Raw genomic sequence first — 18,108 nt, 5'->3', positions numbered from 1 at the left:
TTTTATCTGTCAATGTCTGATAAAAAAATAAACTTACAACAATTTAATTTATTATGTAGGCCTATTATAAAACAATTATCCCATGTCGGTATATTTACAACTTATAAAATGCGTTTTACATGGGGGTTGGATGATCTAGTGGTTTAACGCGTGCGCGTGATATCACAAGATCTGTCATTAAATCAAATGGCGTGGTTTAGATTCCCCGCATAAACAGGGAGTAGGGTCGCCTGTCCAACCTTGTGGGTTTTCGCCTGGTACCCCAGTTTCTTCCCACTGCTAAAGCCCCCCCCCCACACACACACATGCAAGGGAATTATTAAAATAGTTATTGAATCACATGTTAGTCTCGAAATGATTTAGTGGGTGTCGAATGGACGTTTAACACACACAACACAGACACATGATATAATTTGAAATAAAATAGTAATATCCAATCGGGAAAATAAAATTCAATTATCAATGCGCGTATTCAAATGTGACCTAGAAAGTAGAGACTACATCAACTTCCGGGGCGATAAGTCGATAACACGACAGCAAGCCAAAATCATAGGTCGCTAATATCGCCATCAATACTAGACTTTATCATACAGACTATTTTGTTAACGCGTATTGCATGTATTCAAATGTGACCTGGAATTTAGAGACTACAACAACTTCTGAGGCGAAACTCGAAAAGTCGACAGTTCGACAGCAAGCCAAAATGATAGGTCGCGAATAGCGCGTTGTGTTTATTTCCTAATTTCTACTTTTCGAGTTTCATTATGGCTTGGTATGCGTGTTGAGGCTTCTTACTGACATCAATAAAAACAAAAATATGACTAAGTCGAAAGTCGACAAGACGGTACACAAGCCAAAATGCAAGTCGAAAATAAGAAATTAGAAAAAAAACGAGAGGCGCTATTTTCACAGTGTATTATTTCTTAATTTCTTATTTTCGAGTCCATTTTCAATTGTATAGCGTGCTGTCGCCTCACATTTTGTCGTAACTTCTACTTTTCGACTTTCGTGTTTTGAAGGGGCGAAAAGTAGAAATTATGAATGGTAGTTATAGGCTTCCATACATTTCAACTGCACAATGTCTCGTTAGCACTCCCATTCCATCCATATCACTGGTATCATTGCGTTTCATTGATTTATTATAGTGTCACACACAGTGCAGGGTTTAGAAGATGAACGTGTGTTTAAAACACAAATGAGCAAAACCGATAATGGTGAAGAATGTTTAAGACTACAGTGTGTGTAAGTAAGACTTATAACAGTTCTAAAAATACTATACGCCTGCAAAGCCTGGGCACACCTAGTTACAGTATCCATTTAACACAAATCAAATTATTCACATTAAAAGTATATCGATAAAGAATTACGAAACACCGTAAAATAATGCTCATCAGTAAAAAAGTAAAATCCAAGATTAACTAAATAGTAAAAGAATATAAATAAATATAAAGATTCTCAAATTCAAAGTTTGATATTATCAATTAGTTCCTAGGATCAAGGAAGTTAAGCGGTATTTTGCGCCCTTCTTAAAAACATTTTGTTGATCGTTTACATTACATAATGACGATGCACGATTACCCTCTTCAGATTCACTCATTTATTTCATTATCATGCACAAATACAACACAAATTTGTTCGCTCATTTCATTTATATGAAAAAACACGCTTATATTACCACCTAGACCGAAATGAAATTTAAGATATGAAATTCAATATGGTTTTAAAAAATGCCTAGAAAGTTTCATCCAGCGCCGCTTATGCCATAAATTAAATTTTTTTATTGAAAAATGTCAAGATTGAGACTACTGATATTCTAACATTTTTAACAAATTCAACCTTTAATAAGACCTGTGAAAGTCGCACAGATCAAATTATGATACAAAAAGTATTTTTGCAAGACCTCACAAGTTGATACTTTGAAAAATAGCAATTATCATTTGTGTAGACTGCAGTGTAGTTAATTTCAGACGCTTTTTTGATTCTATCAAACAGTGGTTTCGTGTTGCTTAATATATATGTAAAACGGACAGTTAACTCGCCAATGGACAACATCTATATGAGCCAGTTCATTGTTCAAGTAAGCCTACCCTGTCTCGTACATGACCCATGTTACTACAATATAAAAACTTCACTACAACTGTGGGCAAATCTATGCATTTATTATCAGTTGATAGTAGAAACAGAAGCTGATAATTCAAAGGGGCAGTAGGCGTCTGTAAGGAGCATCGGGCCGTTTCTCAATGTCAGACGGTAATAAAGATAGTGCGAAAAGTTTAATATGGAATAAGTCTAGCCTGTCCGTCCTAATACCTGCTCGGAAAGGCCACGTTGATGTGATAGTTGGCAACATTTTGCTCTAATCATAATTTAACGGGAGAGAAGGAAATGTCCCACAGAGTCCTGATAAACAGGTGATTAGCTGGCGATAGCCTGTAACCATAACGACAGCATGATGTCCGACCTTTCTTGATTGGTAAACCTTTTCATTTTTGATAAATCATTATTACAACATATCAATTGCTAATAATATGAATAGAGAGAAAATGGTATGTTTTTGTGTTTATTTATATGATTTTCAAAATATTAATTACACTTTCTTTTTTGCTTTAAAGATTGATATTATTTTAATCAAAATTGCCCCCCCCCCCCCCAACACAACAACGCACACCAACGTACACACACAAAAACCCTAAAACAAACAAACAAACAGCACCAACAAGAACAACGGATAAACAGACAATCTAAAGAACAATCCGGAAATGCGTGTTTTTTGCTCATTATCTGAGAACTAAACTGAAAACTGAATGAAACTGCCTCCTTCTGATTTCTCAAATCTCATTTAACATATTTTAGGTTATCTTTCACCTGATATCATAAAACATACATGTTGAAAAACACTAACTGTCTCTCGTATGATTTACATGACGTATTTAAGACATTAAGAGATTTAAATAGTCAGATGAGTTTTTGGTAGTAAAAGAACCTGGGAAGCATCCTACTGCCCGACGCCACTCTAAGAGCCACAGACTGATCCTTAGTGGACATTATTATACAGATACGAGATTAAAGAATACTGCTGATAGAAGTTCTTTTAACTTTCGGCAAACCGATACTTTCCATGAGATAGTTTTTTCTTCTAAGATTTGTAGGATGTATAAAATGTATGTTCAGATGAATCTGCTTGATAGCACTGATAGTTAGTGAACTAGTAATTAACATATTATCAGTATAACTACTTGCTTTATACACATGGTTCTATTTGATAAATGTCTTCACAAAGATTTCACATTTTACAAATTGGTGGAAGGGATTCCTTAGAAAAAGTTCATCGAGGCAAAGTACTGACACCTGCGCTTCTCCCACTTACGAAGTCAAGGATGCATATATAAAACGGCTGAATCACCATTAAAAAAAATTAAAAAGAAAATAACGGTTGTATTCATTAAACATTTTCGCCGTTTTCGTCTAATATAAAGACATACTTGCATTTTTGTATTAATAATGATGTTGTAATCGATTGCATCCCCATCTTTTCACCGTCAGTTAAAACACGTGCTAGATAGATAATTATAATATACATTTGCATCAGTAACATTACCTATACATTACACATCACGTGGTTGGGATTTAGTTTAGCTGTAAAAAATATTTGGAGCCCATGTGGGGCCTATATAAGAGAGAGCCTGGGAGAGAGCTTTTTTATTAAAAAGAGTAAATTTCCTTCCGATATGGCCTCAGATGCAAGGAAATTGACTTCAAAATTCAAACTTTCAAAATTTTCTGGGCGGAGAACCCCATACCCCCTCGAGGTTCCGCGGCATCCGTCTTTTCCTCGTTGAAAACGTTTCATATTTCTGAATGCAAAGGAATACATTGCCCAATCTGGTGGGATGCACGTAAACCAACTGTCCGGGGAAAGTTATGTATCTTGTATTGCACATGTAACCGTAACAATTTTTTGGCTCAAAATGACCGAAGACTTGTGTTGACGAACATTAAATCCTGTAACATTCTTTGCTTAGCGAGTTCACTATATTTTTAACTTTAGAGTTTGAAAGCAGAATTTTGGAACGTAGAAGAGAGATCCTGTATCTATTTGCATTAACCCCAGATATACGATTAAAATTCGGATTAGTCCTTAGTAGGTTTCTCGTCTGAAATTGGGGATTTTACACAGAGCACACAAGCAATTTCACTAAAATCGTTCATATATTTTATATAATAATTTCAATTCCAGTTGCTTGTTTGTTGAAGACATCGATATATTACATTTTGCGAAGCATTTGATAATTACGACTTAGATACTTGTCTGTACGCTTAATTAGGCGCGTAATAGCTGGTGAACAAAATATGACACCATCTACTGAATAACTGGGTTCAGTTATTGTAAAGCTTTTCTCAAAGATATACGATTCTTAATATTCTGATAATCGCAAATTTATTGTCCAACACCCCGCTGTGAAATCACTTCTTGACGACCATATGACATGCTGAAATGTAATTTGTTCATTTTTTAAAAAAGAAATTGGTTGTACAAGTGTCAAAAAATGAAATATTATCGTGTCTTTTCACTTGTATTAGAATTCTATTGACACAAAGCCATAAAAACATTTTGTAACAAAGATGGATGATGTGGCGGGAACCTGCCGCGATTTCACTTCTGGGTATTGTATAGAGGCGTGGCGGGTTATCAGGAACCCTGGGATTACCGGGATCGTTATGGATCGGGTGTAGTATTGAACAGAACCGCAGTGGTTGATGGACTGTGCTTCCACCTGTAACAGTTAATGGGGCAGGGCGGTAGGTCAGTGACGTTGATGATAGATGATCTATGGTCAGTATATTACTCAGTGATTAGATTAAAGACGTGAATTAGTTGTTATTGAGAAAGAGAGAGTAGAGATTATTATCTTGTTGACAGGATGTTTGTTAGATTAAGACGATTATTAATGTTATCTCGACATGCGGTCAACACTACGTCATCATTGCTTTGACAACTGTTAAATGTGGTGGCGCGTTAATTTTCTGCCCAGGCACACGAACCGCGAGTAATGGTCGTTCAATATTGGCCCCCAATGGAGAGATTGTCGCTCTCTATAAACTTTTATAGGTTTTTCTTGTGGCTTTCATTTGAAATAAATCATAAAAAATAGTTCGTGATATGTTATGTCAGTGGTGGACAAATTTTGGCATTCAGCTTCAAAATCAATAGAGTAGGCTACTCAGATAATTATTAGGCGAATATATACCTTTAAAAAGTTATACATTTTCTGAGGTTGAGGTACACTATAAACAAAGGAGCAAAGAAGGGTGTATTGTATAATAGCATCAAAAAATATTAAATGACCGATATATTATTTTGATGAGACATTAAAGTCACATTTCATTCTGTGTTCAGTGCCACCCCGTCCACCCACAATGGATCTGCGACATGACATTTGTCACTCATATTGAATGCCATGAACCTGTCAACCTGTCATAATAGCAGCTGAGCGTGGACAAAGGATTCAAAACTAAACAGCAAAAACCAGAAATCTTATCTAGGAATAGTGTATATGTTCCACAAAATCAGTACTTATAGTATATAATAATGCAAGTCTTTTGTCCTTTCCGATACGTGAATACATAAAGCAAATTTGAGAGATCTTCACGCATATTAATTTAGAAAGAAGAAGTTTTCCTGGATATAGCTAGGAGAAATGTATCTATATTTCAACAAAAAACATAGCTTTTCAATATGAAAGGGTATGATTTAACGCTGAACGACAAATCAGTGAGCCATAACTTCCACTTCTATTGTTAATACGATGTTATTTACAGATTTCTAAATTACCTACAAACTTTTCCACTCGAGCAATGAAATTACCATGATACAAAATGGCCAAATAATGGTAAAAAACTTTCATCTTTCTCTGAAACTAAAAACCACAAAATTATTGTATGTGTCTAATAGAATGGGTCTCGTCAAGCGAATCCAGCCCTCTAGCAAAATACTTTTACATACATGCCACATTGAAGGCAGAAAAAAGATTCCTATCTTTTTATAAGAAGGGCGGGAATCTTTGAAGTGTGTATAAATATTTATATCAAATTGTTTAATTTGATAGCCCAATTCTATACTAATCTCTCTTTGTAGAATTAAATTTGAAAATATTGACCTTGCATTTGATTTACTCCGTGGTTCATTCTCGACCGAAAATTAATTAAATTGCTTATGATATAAAATAGATTTTTAAAACTATACTGTATTTATTTAGTCCACAATTATTGGTCGTTTAGGTGCCGATATTTCCTTTGACTCGGTAATATGGTTAAATATTATACATTATAATTCAGTATCGGTCTTGAATACATCATCAGCGAATTATATTCCCTCGAATATGGAACATTAGTAATTTTAGTTTTATATGGTAACGTCTGCAGTCCAAATTTAGCCCAGACAGCTTTGGTCGTCGAAATAAAATTGGCATTTACAGACACAACGAAGTTGTGCAAGGGACCATCGTCACATCCAAATGATAAGATGCGTGTTTCTTGTCCATCCCATAATGTGGGAATCGAGCTTGAAACATTTCGCACTTGTTCTCTAGCCCGACATATCTTCTACGGCAACCCGTGAAGTACATTGCACTGGGGAACATTTTGCCTCAATCTTGGAATAGAGTTAACAAATGATCTTTTTCTAAGACTAAAAATATGCTGACGACACCAGCTTACCACCTAAAACGATTAGACGTATCCGTCTTGACCACCAGAGAGGCAGATAACTTCATCTCAGACCACGCTGACGCAGTTTGACTTTGTACCCCTCTTGGCACGGTTTCTTTTTTGTTTTAAAAGGTGATTTCTGTGCAGTTAACATTATGTAAAAGGCATAATAATATACAATGCAGTACTTAATATATTTGATAATGATTAGGTTAAAATGGATAAGTAATATTAGCTAAAATGAAAGATTTGCTAATAAATTGTTGGGTTGTAGAAAAGCTGTCAAGTGTGGTGTTTGATAAAGACAATGACAGTACAAGTGAAGCAAAAACGAGATTAATCAATTCCCGGTCGTATGAAATATGTTTTAGATGTAAGCTGAGAAGCAAATAGATACGCCACTGAAATGGTTTCCCTCGAATTCTTTGCAAACGGGACCTAGCCAAACCGGCTACTTAGTCAAACCGCAACCGGATTCGTGTCTTGTATACAGAACACGCCAACTAATTCCACGATGTCCATCCTCTACTACGAGTAAAGCAACTTATTTTGTGAAATTTTATTGTGCGTGATAATTGACGTGCACGAAAGGAGAAATGAAACAACTCTAGGGTCTATTCTCGACCAAAGGGTAAAACCCAAACGAAGAACATGTAATTTACAATTACGAAATTCGAATGCCAAACTCAGCTAAAAATATTCCCATTAAATACCTTCTACTTTTATTTGTCTATTTTTGATCCTGTAGACCCCTCAAAGTAAGCTTTGGGTTGTCTGTAGCCGAGATTGCGTGTTAAAACCAATAAAATATGACCCTTAAATTGCAGAAAGAACAGAGTCATTACTTAAATTATAGTGATCCAGTCGGACTAAGGTTCAAACCCGAGATTCTTTATTAAACCACCTTAATCCTGACAGAACAATCCTGTGTGAACAAAAGATAAGGGGACGATCCGTGTAATCTTGTTTAATTATGACATTGTTTATCTATAAATACCCCTTTTTGCTAGAGTTTCTATCACTACTTGTCATTGATGTTATTATTTATGGTAAATGTCTATATATTTTAAACAAAGGCAACACGGTACCAATGAATAGTTTCATGTTATACAGATCAAGGCGGGTGTCATTTTTGTTTAAAATTGACATTAACACACCATGACACACCTGTCCAAATCATTAATTCGTAAAAAGTAACGAAACAAAAAATAATGGAAAGACACAAACACAAGAAATCAACAACCCTCGATCCTCCTGCTGCTGAAGGTTCAGGTTTATGTGCAGCTTGGGTGCCACTCGCGGTCGTGCTTTGATTCCACAGAAATTCCAGGAACAAGTGGCGGGAAGATGTCACACATTAAAATATCAGTGCAGAATTATGTAAATTTTATTTTATATTGGTGATGATGCCTGGGCAAGGACATGATTTTATCAACTTTTTTCAGCGACTATCAGGGCGGTTAACAGTCGTGGTTTCATACTGAATTCAACCCTGTGTCGGCTTTAAAATTAAATACATCATCGGCTGTTTCAATGAAAAACGCGTGCATTAGTGGTAAAATGTACAAATGCAGTATATTCGTATCATTTTCTACAAAAAGACATACTGTTTTTCTTAAAATTTAGGTCAATAAGAATAACTGTTGTAATGTATATATGTGAAATCTTTATAAACATAATATTTATGGGAAGACTGAAAAAAGTGGGATTACACGTTTAATAAAAGGAAGGTAAAAATAGTAAGTGAAATTTGATGATGGAGCTTTCATTACATGTCATCTAAACTCCATATTAACGCCTTTTTTGACAAAGATAAATGTTTTCGGGGAGGCAAATTCTGGTGTAAAACTGCGACTTTTTGTTATCAAAAGACTGTTTACCGCGAGAAAGTTTCAGCTCAGTGAACCTTGTAAAGGGTGAAATTATGATCAGTAAATCTCCCCACAAGGGGTATGTGAATATCATGTCTTACACCCAACCTTTCTATCCTATTTAAAATACGATGTATTCGTTAACAACCTTTTTTAATGCTTTGAGTCTAAGCAGTAATACTCATATTTCCTTTGTACGGTTTAAGAGAATTTTCACTGCTTTTTGAAGCACAATAGAGACCCCGACGTTTCTTTGTTTCTGTGCGAAATTTGAGTATGTGTCCTAAAAGCAGCGGGTTTTAAAACCGGTTGTGGTGTAACCCCTGATGAAAAACAACACTCAGTATCCACACAACACTTTCTACCAATTGATAGGTGACAAAGACATTATACTATTGTGGCCCTGGTCATCTTTCTCACTCAATTTCAGACCCTTGACAGAATTTATCTCCCAAACTTGTTATAAGGCAGTGTCCAATTTCAGAATTACTAACAGGGTTGGGCTTTATCTCCAGTGAATAATAACCATTATATATCAACATTAAATAAAGGTGTGAAATCCTTCACAAAAAATGTTTTTAACCATAAGGCATCTTTTCAAAAATGAATACAAAATGTTCCCAAAACTTTCCCCTATTTTATGTAGGTTCACAAATTTTGGTGGTGGATAACATTTAAAAGAGACTTTATGAACACAGCCATAAATCACAGTTATCAGTCTTTCTCTGACCAGGATGACCGAGAATGGTGGAGGGTGTAACTTGCATTTCACACCAAGACACAATTATTCAAATAGTAATATTCCTTCAATTCATCCCAAGGGATAGTACATACTGCTATATAAAGCTCTGGTGGCTCTTGACTGCAGCTCTTGAAATCAGATTAATCTGCCCCTGTTCCATGTAACATTCTGCTAGAACTATTTCTGAAGAATACCATATTTTCAATATGTATGACATATTTTTATCCTCCAGTAATTTTCTTAAATGGCATATTAAAAATAAACAAACAAGATATATTTTCAAATTTTATAATTTCATTCAAAAACAAAACAAGTAAACAATTGGTATACACAATTATAATAATATGAGCAAACAAATTTTCTTTTTACAAGAACAACACTTTATAGTGTTCAAAAGCTATTAATTCCAAATAAATCCATTGCACACAATATTACCATTAATTTAAAACATTGAGCAAACTCATTAAATGTGGTCCCTAGTTTATATAAGTTAATGCTGAACATTATATACTGGATTACAAAATACAATACACAAATTATATTTAATAAATAAAAATAAATTGTATATTATAATATATATATATATGGGTTATTATAATATTCATGGTTACAGGTCTTTGGTTAGAGGGTTGAATCTTAAATACTATATCAGAGTATCAGACCCTTAGTCTTAACTACAATTGTATAATAAAATATGGATAATGGATTTCACAAACTGATTGAAATAATAATAATAAAAATATTGATTATGAACTGAAGGACGGAATCAAGTCACATAATACACAATGAACTTATTGCAATACTATAACAATTAACACAGACAACTTCACTATAACACAAAAATAATTAACCGTGTTAGCTAATAACAGGCACTATTATTTTCCTTTTCATTAATCATATTTAAAGTTTTCCTTTTAAAGTTTTTTAAAAATTAGTGACCCATTTAATATTTTTTCTTAAATCTCTAACAATTGAGATTGTACATTAAAAATAATCAAAAAATGAATTCTGACATGTCATGGAATAAAATAATTGTTATTTTGTAAAAAATACCAAAATATAACAAAACGAATTAGTGTAAAAAGGCACACGGCAGTCAATCTAAACATGTACTGAAAATATAATATGGCACAAAAAAGCAAAAAGTAGAATAAATGCACTAAAAAGCTATCTAAAAATTATGGCTACATCTCTAAAAGCTAAATTTCTATCAAATATATACAAAAATGTCTTAAATATATTTAACAATATACAATATTCTTTGATATACTTACAATATCAGTAAAGTATACAAGTTTCATTCTTCAATATTATGTACAGTTATTTGTTATCTCCCACGGAAATTAATAAATCATTGTGTTCAAATCATATCAGTCAATGTGATTAAGTATTTATTTGTAATATAACTGCATTAAAACAATATTTTAAAAGTATTTCAAATAAAAAATATATTATTAACTACATTGTACAGTTTTGCTGAGCTAAAATTTAAATTACAATAATTATATTGCAAGACACAAATCTCCCAGAAGGAATAAATTATTGCTAATCATATGTAAAACATTGTCTTAGTTACTATATTGTTGTGAATATCACAAATGTAAATCTATGCTATTAATGTTCCTATATTTTGAAATCCTGATGTTTGAACTTTATATTCTCTTTGGCAATTATCTTTAGTTTGAGATCTGGTATCTTGAGGATCATTTGATTCACAAACACCAGAATCTTCCTCAGAATCAGCTGGAGAAAGATGTTTTCTGCATTCAAAATTATGATCAGGACTGTATGGTGATTGAGAATTGTTATCTGGAGAATTTTGTAATCTTGATTCTAGCTGGTTTTCAGGAAACACATTCATTCTGGATTCAAGAGAGCGAGTTGGTGATTGCTGTGATCTGGATTCAAGTGTTGGTGATTGCTGTGATCTGGGTTCAGAATAATGAGTTGGTGATTGTGATCTAGAATCAAGATTTTGAGTAGGTGATCTGGATTCAAGGTGGTGATCTGGTGACTTCTGTAATCTGGATTCTGGTGAAAAATGCACTCTAGAGTTAACATCTTCTGTGATCATGGAATCTTCGTCATCATCATTATTAATGACATCAAGTGGTGAAAGGTCTTTCATGTCCTCATCCTCATCCTCGTCAACATCATCATCACTATGGTTACTGTTGGTGCCGTTGCTTGTATTAACGCTACTACCAGTACTACCATGCTTATCTGTTAAACTCTCTTCTGTGCTATTATCACCAGTCGAAGGGTTTGTCATATCAAAGTCTTTCAAGGTATTTTCCAACAACATATTGAAATCAGTTACAGAACCAGCTGGTACACAGTTACCAGTTTTCCAATGTGTTTTAAGTCCTGAAGCACTAATATATTTACGGTTACACTGTGGACACTCATAAGGTCTTTCATTTGTATGTAGGCGGCGATGAAGTTTTAGATGAACAAACTGGGTGAATTTAGCTGGACACAATTTGCAATGAAATGGTTTTTCACCACTATGAAGTCTCATATGTGTTTTAAGATTACTTGTACTACTAAAACGTTTGCCACAGACAATGCATTCATGAGGTTTTTCTCCAGTATGTACCAGGTTGTGTTTCTGTAGATGGGCTAGCTGTGTAAAACCTTTACCACATGTCTGAAAGATAAAAAGTAGTATTTCATATTAATATTATTACTCAAATGTTCAAAACTATAAAAAAAAACCTTCTGATTTCGATACTCATTTATCTACTCCCCCACCCCCTCTGTATAATTATAAAATACCTACCGGTATAGAAAATATTTAAGAATTTAAAAACAAAATTTCTAAAATGCATACAAAATTCCTAAAATGTAAACAAAATCTAAAATAAATCTAATTACCTGACATATAAATGGTCTTTCACCCGTATGAGTTCTAAGATGTACTTTCAGGTTCGACAACTGACCAAATGTCTTGTAGCATACATTACATTCATAATGCATTTTACCATCTTTTTTTCTTAAAGGGAATGGTAAAGCCCGGAATCCTCGCATGAAACTATTCTGTTCATGTTTTGATTTACTGCTGAGATTTAAAACCTGTTCTGGTTGTAGAGTATGTTTGAAATTGTTAGGCAATTGCTGACTGGTTGGTGAAGGTGGAAAAGATGGTGTTGGATACATTGGCCATGATGGTAATCCAGGTATCTGAGGAAATGGATACATTTGACCAAACGGATAAAATCCTGGTAAGGATGGTGAAGGATAAAACAAAGGATTTGATAAACTCTGGTTATTTTGGCTAGGCAGTTTCCTGGATGGATCTTCAGATTTTAAAAATGGGTTAAATAATGGTCTTTCCATCATCAAGTTATTTGGCATGAAAGGATTGTAATTAAATGGTATTGGTGGTAGCACTGGAAGTTGATCTTTCTCTAAAAGTTTTCCGTCTTGAGTTTTAAATGGGATTTCTTCATGTGGCGATGGTATTCTGGATATGGTACCTCCTTTGAGCATTTTTTCACTGATTTCTTGACCATTTTCCATCATTTTCTTCAGCAATAAGTTTTCAATGATTCCAGTATTCTTCTTAGGTGTACTATGAATAGGTTTTGAGTCAATCTGTTGATGTGCTTTGGGTGGACTTGGTATACTAACAGGACTTTGGCTTCGGTTATGTTTGGTAAGAACAGGTGAATGGTTCACAAAAGAAGCTGAGAAAGGTTTGATATCCGAAGATTTTGATTTGTCAAATTGACTTTCATCACTGGAAGGACTGGCATCTCTTCTATGTAAACTGTAATCAATAACATGGCCATCTTCTAAACGTTTCTCTTGTTTAAGTGGTAGGGAAGGTAAAGGTAGTCTAGGTAATCCTAGAGGATTTCTGTAATAGGAACTACTGTTATTCTGTAGGTTTAGAACTGAATGAGGAATTGGCCCACCAAATAACTGGCGCTCTGAAATTAGATGAAAATATAATTAGTTTAAATTGAAGTCAAAGTCATGCACACATGTCAAATTTTTATAATTTAAATATGATAAAAGTAATTGAAGAAATATAATACCTTTTAAAAACATGTTACTTAAAATTGTATGAAACATTTTAATATTGTTTGTACTATGTGTAGATATTGACAGGCTAAACACCTCTCCCTGGTGAAAGCCCTTCAACTGTAACATGAAGTGCCAGTGACTATATTCAGTCTATTTAGACAGTGTTGATAGGCAGAGAGAATATAAACAACTTTTTAATAGCACAGATACACCATCATTTGTGAACTCTGTCCTGCTGTGTGAAGCTAAAGTCTCCCTACAAAAGAGTATCATTATGGGACTTTCTGGGGCAAAAGTTTGAAAGAAAGCCCCCCAAGAGGGAGAAGTTATCATCATTATTGTTCACAAGTTTTCTACAAAAGAAATGTCATTAAGAGGTTGTAAGAACATCAAATGAAAAGCGAGAAATGTTCCGCATGGTGTGATCAAGGTAGAAACAGCCAATAACTGACCACTGCCCAACAAAGACAGCTGGCCAATCGGGTTAGATTTACACCCATATGACTGCAAGTACTTGAAGAATAGTCAAACAATATAATTGATTATAACCGGACCATTTTCCTCTTCACTTAACGATAGTCACACCGTATAAACTGTCAAATAGCCGCTTTATGTTGCCTTGATTGTTTTCCTGTATTGTTAGGGGGCAGAGTTTCAAGGGTCGTGAGCTTTAAGATGATTATTGTAGGCTTTTAGATATGTGTAAGCATGATTAGAAACAATTTCCTGCTTAAACACTTTTAATTACTCTCAACACATTACACTCTTCTTAAATCCTCATAAACATCGTCAATATGGTCGTTTAGTATTGGTCATTTTGAGTGGGGGTGAACACCTTTTTTCATTGCATGTTTCCATTTGCATTTTACAACTGTGTCAAGTCAGAGGAAAAAGTACTTTAGAATGGTAATCATGACCATAATGCTCATTACTGTCATCATAAGTTACATTAATAGAACAATTAATATTTTACTCAATACCCAGTCCCACAAAATACCACATGTTCAAAAAACATAATGGCACATTTAATTTGAAAAGCTTCAGATTTTTTCCATTTATAAATTTCTTGAATATCAATGCCAAGAAAATCTTACCTTATCACAAAAGTATGTTAAAAGTCAAAGAGAAATAGAAATATTTGGTTCTTTTTCAGGTTGATTCTAATTAACTTCTCTGATATGATAAGGGGAATTAATTTGGTTCAAACCGAAAAAAAAACTCTGGATACACCTAATCTTTGAAACACCACATGGGAGGAAACAGTTTGTCAAAAAGTGGTCCCAGGGTAGTTGTAAAATGGTAAGGGGTAGATTTCTTCAAGTTTTCATCAGAGGAAATGAATGTTTTCTATTAGATTACATTTGATAACTTTTGCTCCACATTTATCTATGATGTACAGTTATAAAGATAACAGTAACCATACCTTAAAATGATTTATACCATAGTAAGTAAATTGATGTAATGGCTGATATTTTAAGATATTATATATTAGCTAATATAAGGTGATATCACTTTCTACATCGATTAAAATCACTTCTGAGTATAAACATATGCCAAAATAATATTTTTAAAACTTTAAATAATTTGTTTAACTTCCGCAGTAGTGTGATAATAAAACATTTTATATAAACATCAGTTTTAAAGAAACTTCTTATTTCTGCACATGCTAAACTCTGTAATTAAAACTCTGTGATAATTCAGAATATAACTAAATAAAACATACTGGAAGAGTTTTAAATTTTAATAAAATTAATTTTCTGTGTATGACTATTACATACAAAAGTAGTCTTTACTTGTCAGTTTGTTTTAAAGACTATACCTTCAGAGCACAAAAATTGAGCATGTGTTGGGTGTAAAACTGAACTCGTGAAATAAATAGGACTTACTCCAACTGTTTAAAACATCATCATGTAATGGTTGACTGTTAACACGTTCAGCATACTCTTTACTGTACCATACCAGTAATTCTGTATTAGGGGATATTGGTTTATTGGTGTAAAAATAAATATTATAGTCTATTTGACAAGCTATCAAATTCTGATGTTGGTTATTGAAGGCCATGTTAACATAACTCATCCAATTACTACATGATGTGTCCATCTGATTTACATACTGGTAAATTTTGTTATTTTCAAAAACCTGAAATGAAAAGAAAATGAATTATTTAACAGAATAATTTACTATGACCTGAACAAGGATTCATATGTTTAAGAAATGAAGGTGAATGATAATCAACCTTTCTGGAAAGATTTTCAAATAAATTGAGGCAGTGGACTGTCAATCTGTCATATAGTATGTTATATGAAACTCATTTTGATTTTCAACAATATTGTGCTCAATTGAAGCGATAAAAATACAAACTAAATGCAAATATTTATGGTGACCAAATGTACAAATCTGAGATAACAGTAGGGTATGCCGTTTTCTGAACTACATGTAGGAACCGACTGCAGGAAATGATCCCAGGAATTCCTGTGTCTCCCTGAAAGAGAAACCTTACTCAGCAGATAGAAGAAACCGACATAGGGTGATAACCCTATTTTTTCTTTAAAATGCAGGGTTGGGTAAAGGTGGTAAATATACTCTTAATCAGAATGTCATCATAAAATGTAAATTTCTAGCAATTAAAATACATGACTGTGTCATTTATGGATCCTATTTTGTTATGGTCTTTTTATTAAAAAATATCAAGATTTTTATTTTATTTTTAAAACATGTATACGGCCTGGGTATAGTCTGAATATAGGTTTATTACGATTGAGATTATATTTTCTATACAAAATACCACATAAAAAGTAATAAAGCTTATTTTATGAGCCTGCTATTTCAAAAGATATAAGGCACATGAATGGAAAGTGGGAGAAAAAAAGAACAAGTCTATGTTATTAAACTCAGCTAGCTTCAGAATAAATTAATACTAATTGCTGAATAAATCCTTGGAATATGATACATGGACAATCATAAAATTTTGGGGGGATTTTAGTTAGGATTAAATTGTCATAAAAGTTTCCTTATTTCAAAGATTTCACCTGATTTGATGTTCATTGAAGAGATTAATAAGTCATAAAATAAATTCCAAGAAACTGTGAAAGAAAGAAGCAGTGCTCAGGCACAGAAAATCTTGATCAACATAGCTTACATGCATGTTTTTTTTTTAAAAAAAACATTTCATTATTAATTATTCTCTACTTGTTAGCAAAAGGTTGTGTCATTTCATGCGTGGCATTGTTAGTGATTACAGGTGAAAAGAGAAAATTGTCAGCATTGCACATTAAAACATGGAAAATAAAGCAAAAAAGAAATGCAAATGAGTCTAAATACCCCACATTAAGTGTATAAAATGATGTTAATTTTGATCAGTTAGTGTTAAATTTATGGATGTGATGGTCAAAGATCAAAGGTACAGTGATGGGGTGAGTGATTAAGGCTGTGTAAAATGGACAAGTATTATGAATGAAGTCAGATAATACTTTATATCCCCCGTTCACTTTATTATAAGTTTAACAGGTGGCGTAAGGTGGTTTAACCTTCTACTGACGATTGCTCTTTGTTTGTATTTTCAAATTTGCTGTCTGAAATAGTCTAATCTCTACTATTGAAACCTTAATCCTCTTACTTCATTTTAAAAAAAACCCACAACAACCTTGGACTATCTTCTGGTGTCAAATTAATCATCTAACTTTTTCGTGATAAAATATTTGATGATCAAGTAAGCTGGAACAATATGTTGCTGATTTGTTTTAAACATGGTCAAATTTTTTTTAAAAAGATGAATTGATTGTCTTGTTACTCTGTTTAAAATGTAATATATTAGTTCTGGTTTTATAGGATCAAAATAATCTGGCATCCTTTTTTAAGTATGTCTTTAAGATAGATTCTATTACAGTTTCACATGACTGAATTAAAATTGTTCAGAATGATGGTTGGAGTAGGTCTTTCACTTTTATCTTTCTAAAAACTTAATAAACCTGAAAACCAGACACTGTAGGCTGTATGTGACATGATATTAAGTTACTGCAATGTATTTCACCTTTTGTTCTTTCTGGTAGTGAAATTAATACAAGCTTTAGTTTTTTTTTCAATAGGATTAGATTTAATTACAAGCGATCAGTCTAAAAAGCAGATTTTGAAATAGTTTTACTTTTTATAGAGTGTTATCAGATCTGTTATCTCAAAACTCGGATAAATGTTTTCTGTCAGTAGTCTCAAGGATATTTTTCACCAGATTGAAGGCTGATATCGTCTTATATTCAGTCAAAATAAAGTCATTAAAATTTTATGGATCTTTTAACACAAAAGTTACATGTCGCGGTATCTAAAACTCAATTGTATGCCATGCAATATTAATCTTTTCGCCTGTCATTTATTTCAAAAGGCGTCACAATCTACATCACTTCCAAATAACTTTGTTTATTTAATGTTCACTTAAAGAGGAACACATCTTTCAGCAACAAATAAAATATCCATTTACAGTACTGTTATTACATACTGTACATGTATTTAATCTTCATCAACAATTTTTTATAGAATTTGGTAGAATGATCCAAATTTGATTATTTACTAAAACTTTCATACTTTTAACAGCATCATAGGATAGATATTCGGTCAGTTGCATTTTTTTTGCTTAAATACATATTCAGGTCTTTTAAGAATGTGGAGAAGATATTTTCTTTTTCTGAAAATTGGCAAAAGATATAAAAAAAACCCAATTCTTTTAATGAAGCTGACCATTTTTAAAGTAAAAACTTCTAAGAG

At 33.1% G+C, this 18,108-nt stretch overlaps 1 protein-coding gene across 3 annotated transcripts in view; it reads right to left on the bottom strand.

Annotated features, from left to right (window-relative positions):
• Positions 1-9,653: 9,653 nt before the first annotated feature.
• The window catches only part of LOC126810560 (B lymphocyte-induced maturation protein 1 homolog), a 57,514-nt gene continuing 49,059 nt past the window's right edge, over positions 9,654-18,108 (bottom strand). For all 3 annotated transcript variants that reach the window (XM_050535701.2, XM_050535699.2, XM_050535700.2), the window contains 3 exons: positions 15,240-15,492; positions 12,199-13,256; positions 9,654-11,971 (listed from right to left, as the gene is read on the bottom strand). In XM_050535701.2, coding sequence (XP_050391658.1) covers positions 10,928-11,971; positions 12,199-13,256; positions 15,240-15,492 — 2,355 coding nt within the window. In that variant the 3' untranslated portion in view covers positions 9,654-10,927. The remainder of the gene's footprint in view (positions 11,972-12,198; positions 13,257-15,239; positions 15,493-18,108) is intronic.

This window comes from Patella vulgata, chromosome 2 (genome assembly GCF_932274485.2).
Source record: "Patella vulgata chromosome 2, xgPatVulg1.2, whole genome shotgun sequence".
Classification (NCBI taxonomy): domain Eukaryota; kingdom Metazoa; phylum Mollusca; class Gastropoda; family Patellidae; genus Patella; species Patella vulgata.
The sequence above is the reverse complement of the archived record's forward strand: the minus strand, read 5'-3'. Positions and strand labels throughout refer to the sequence as shown.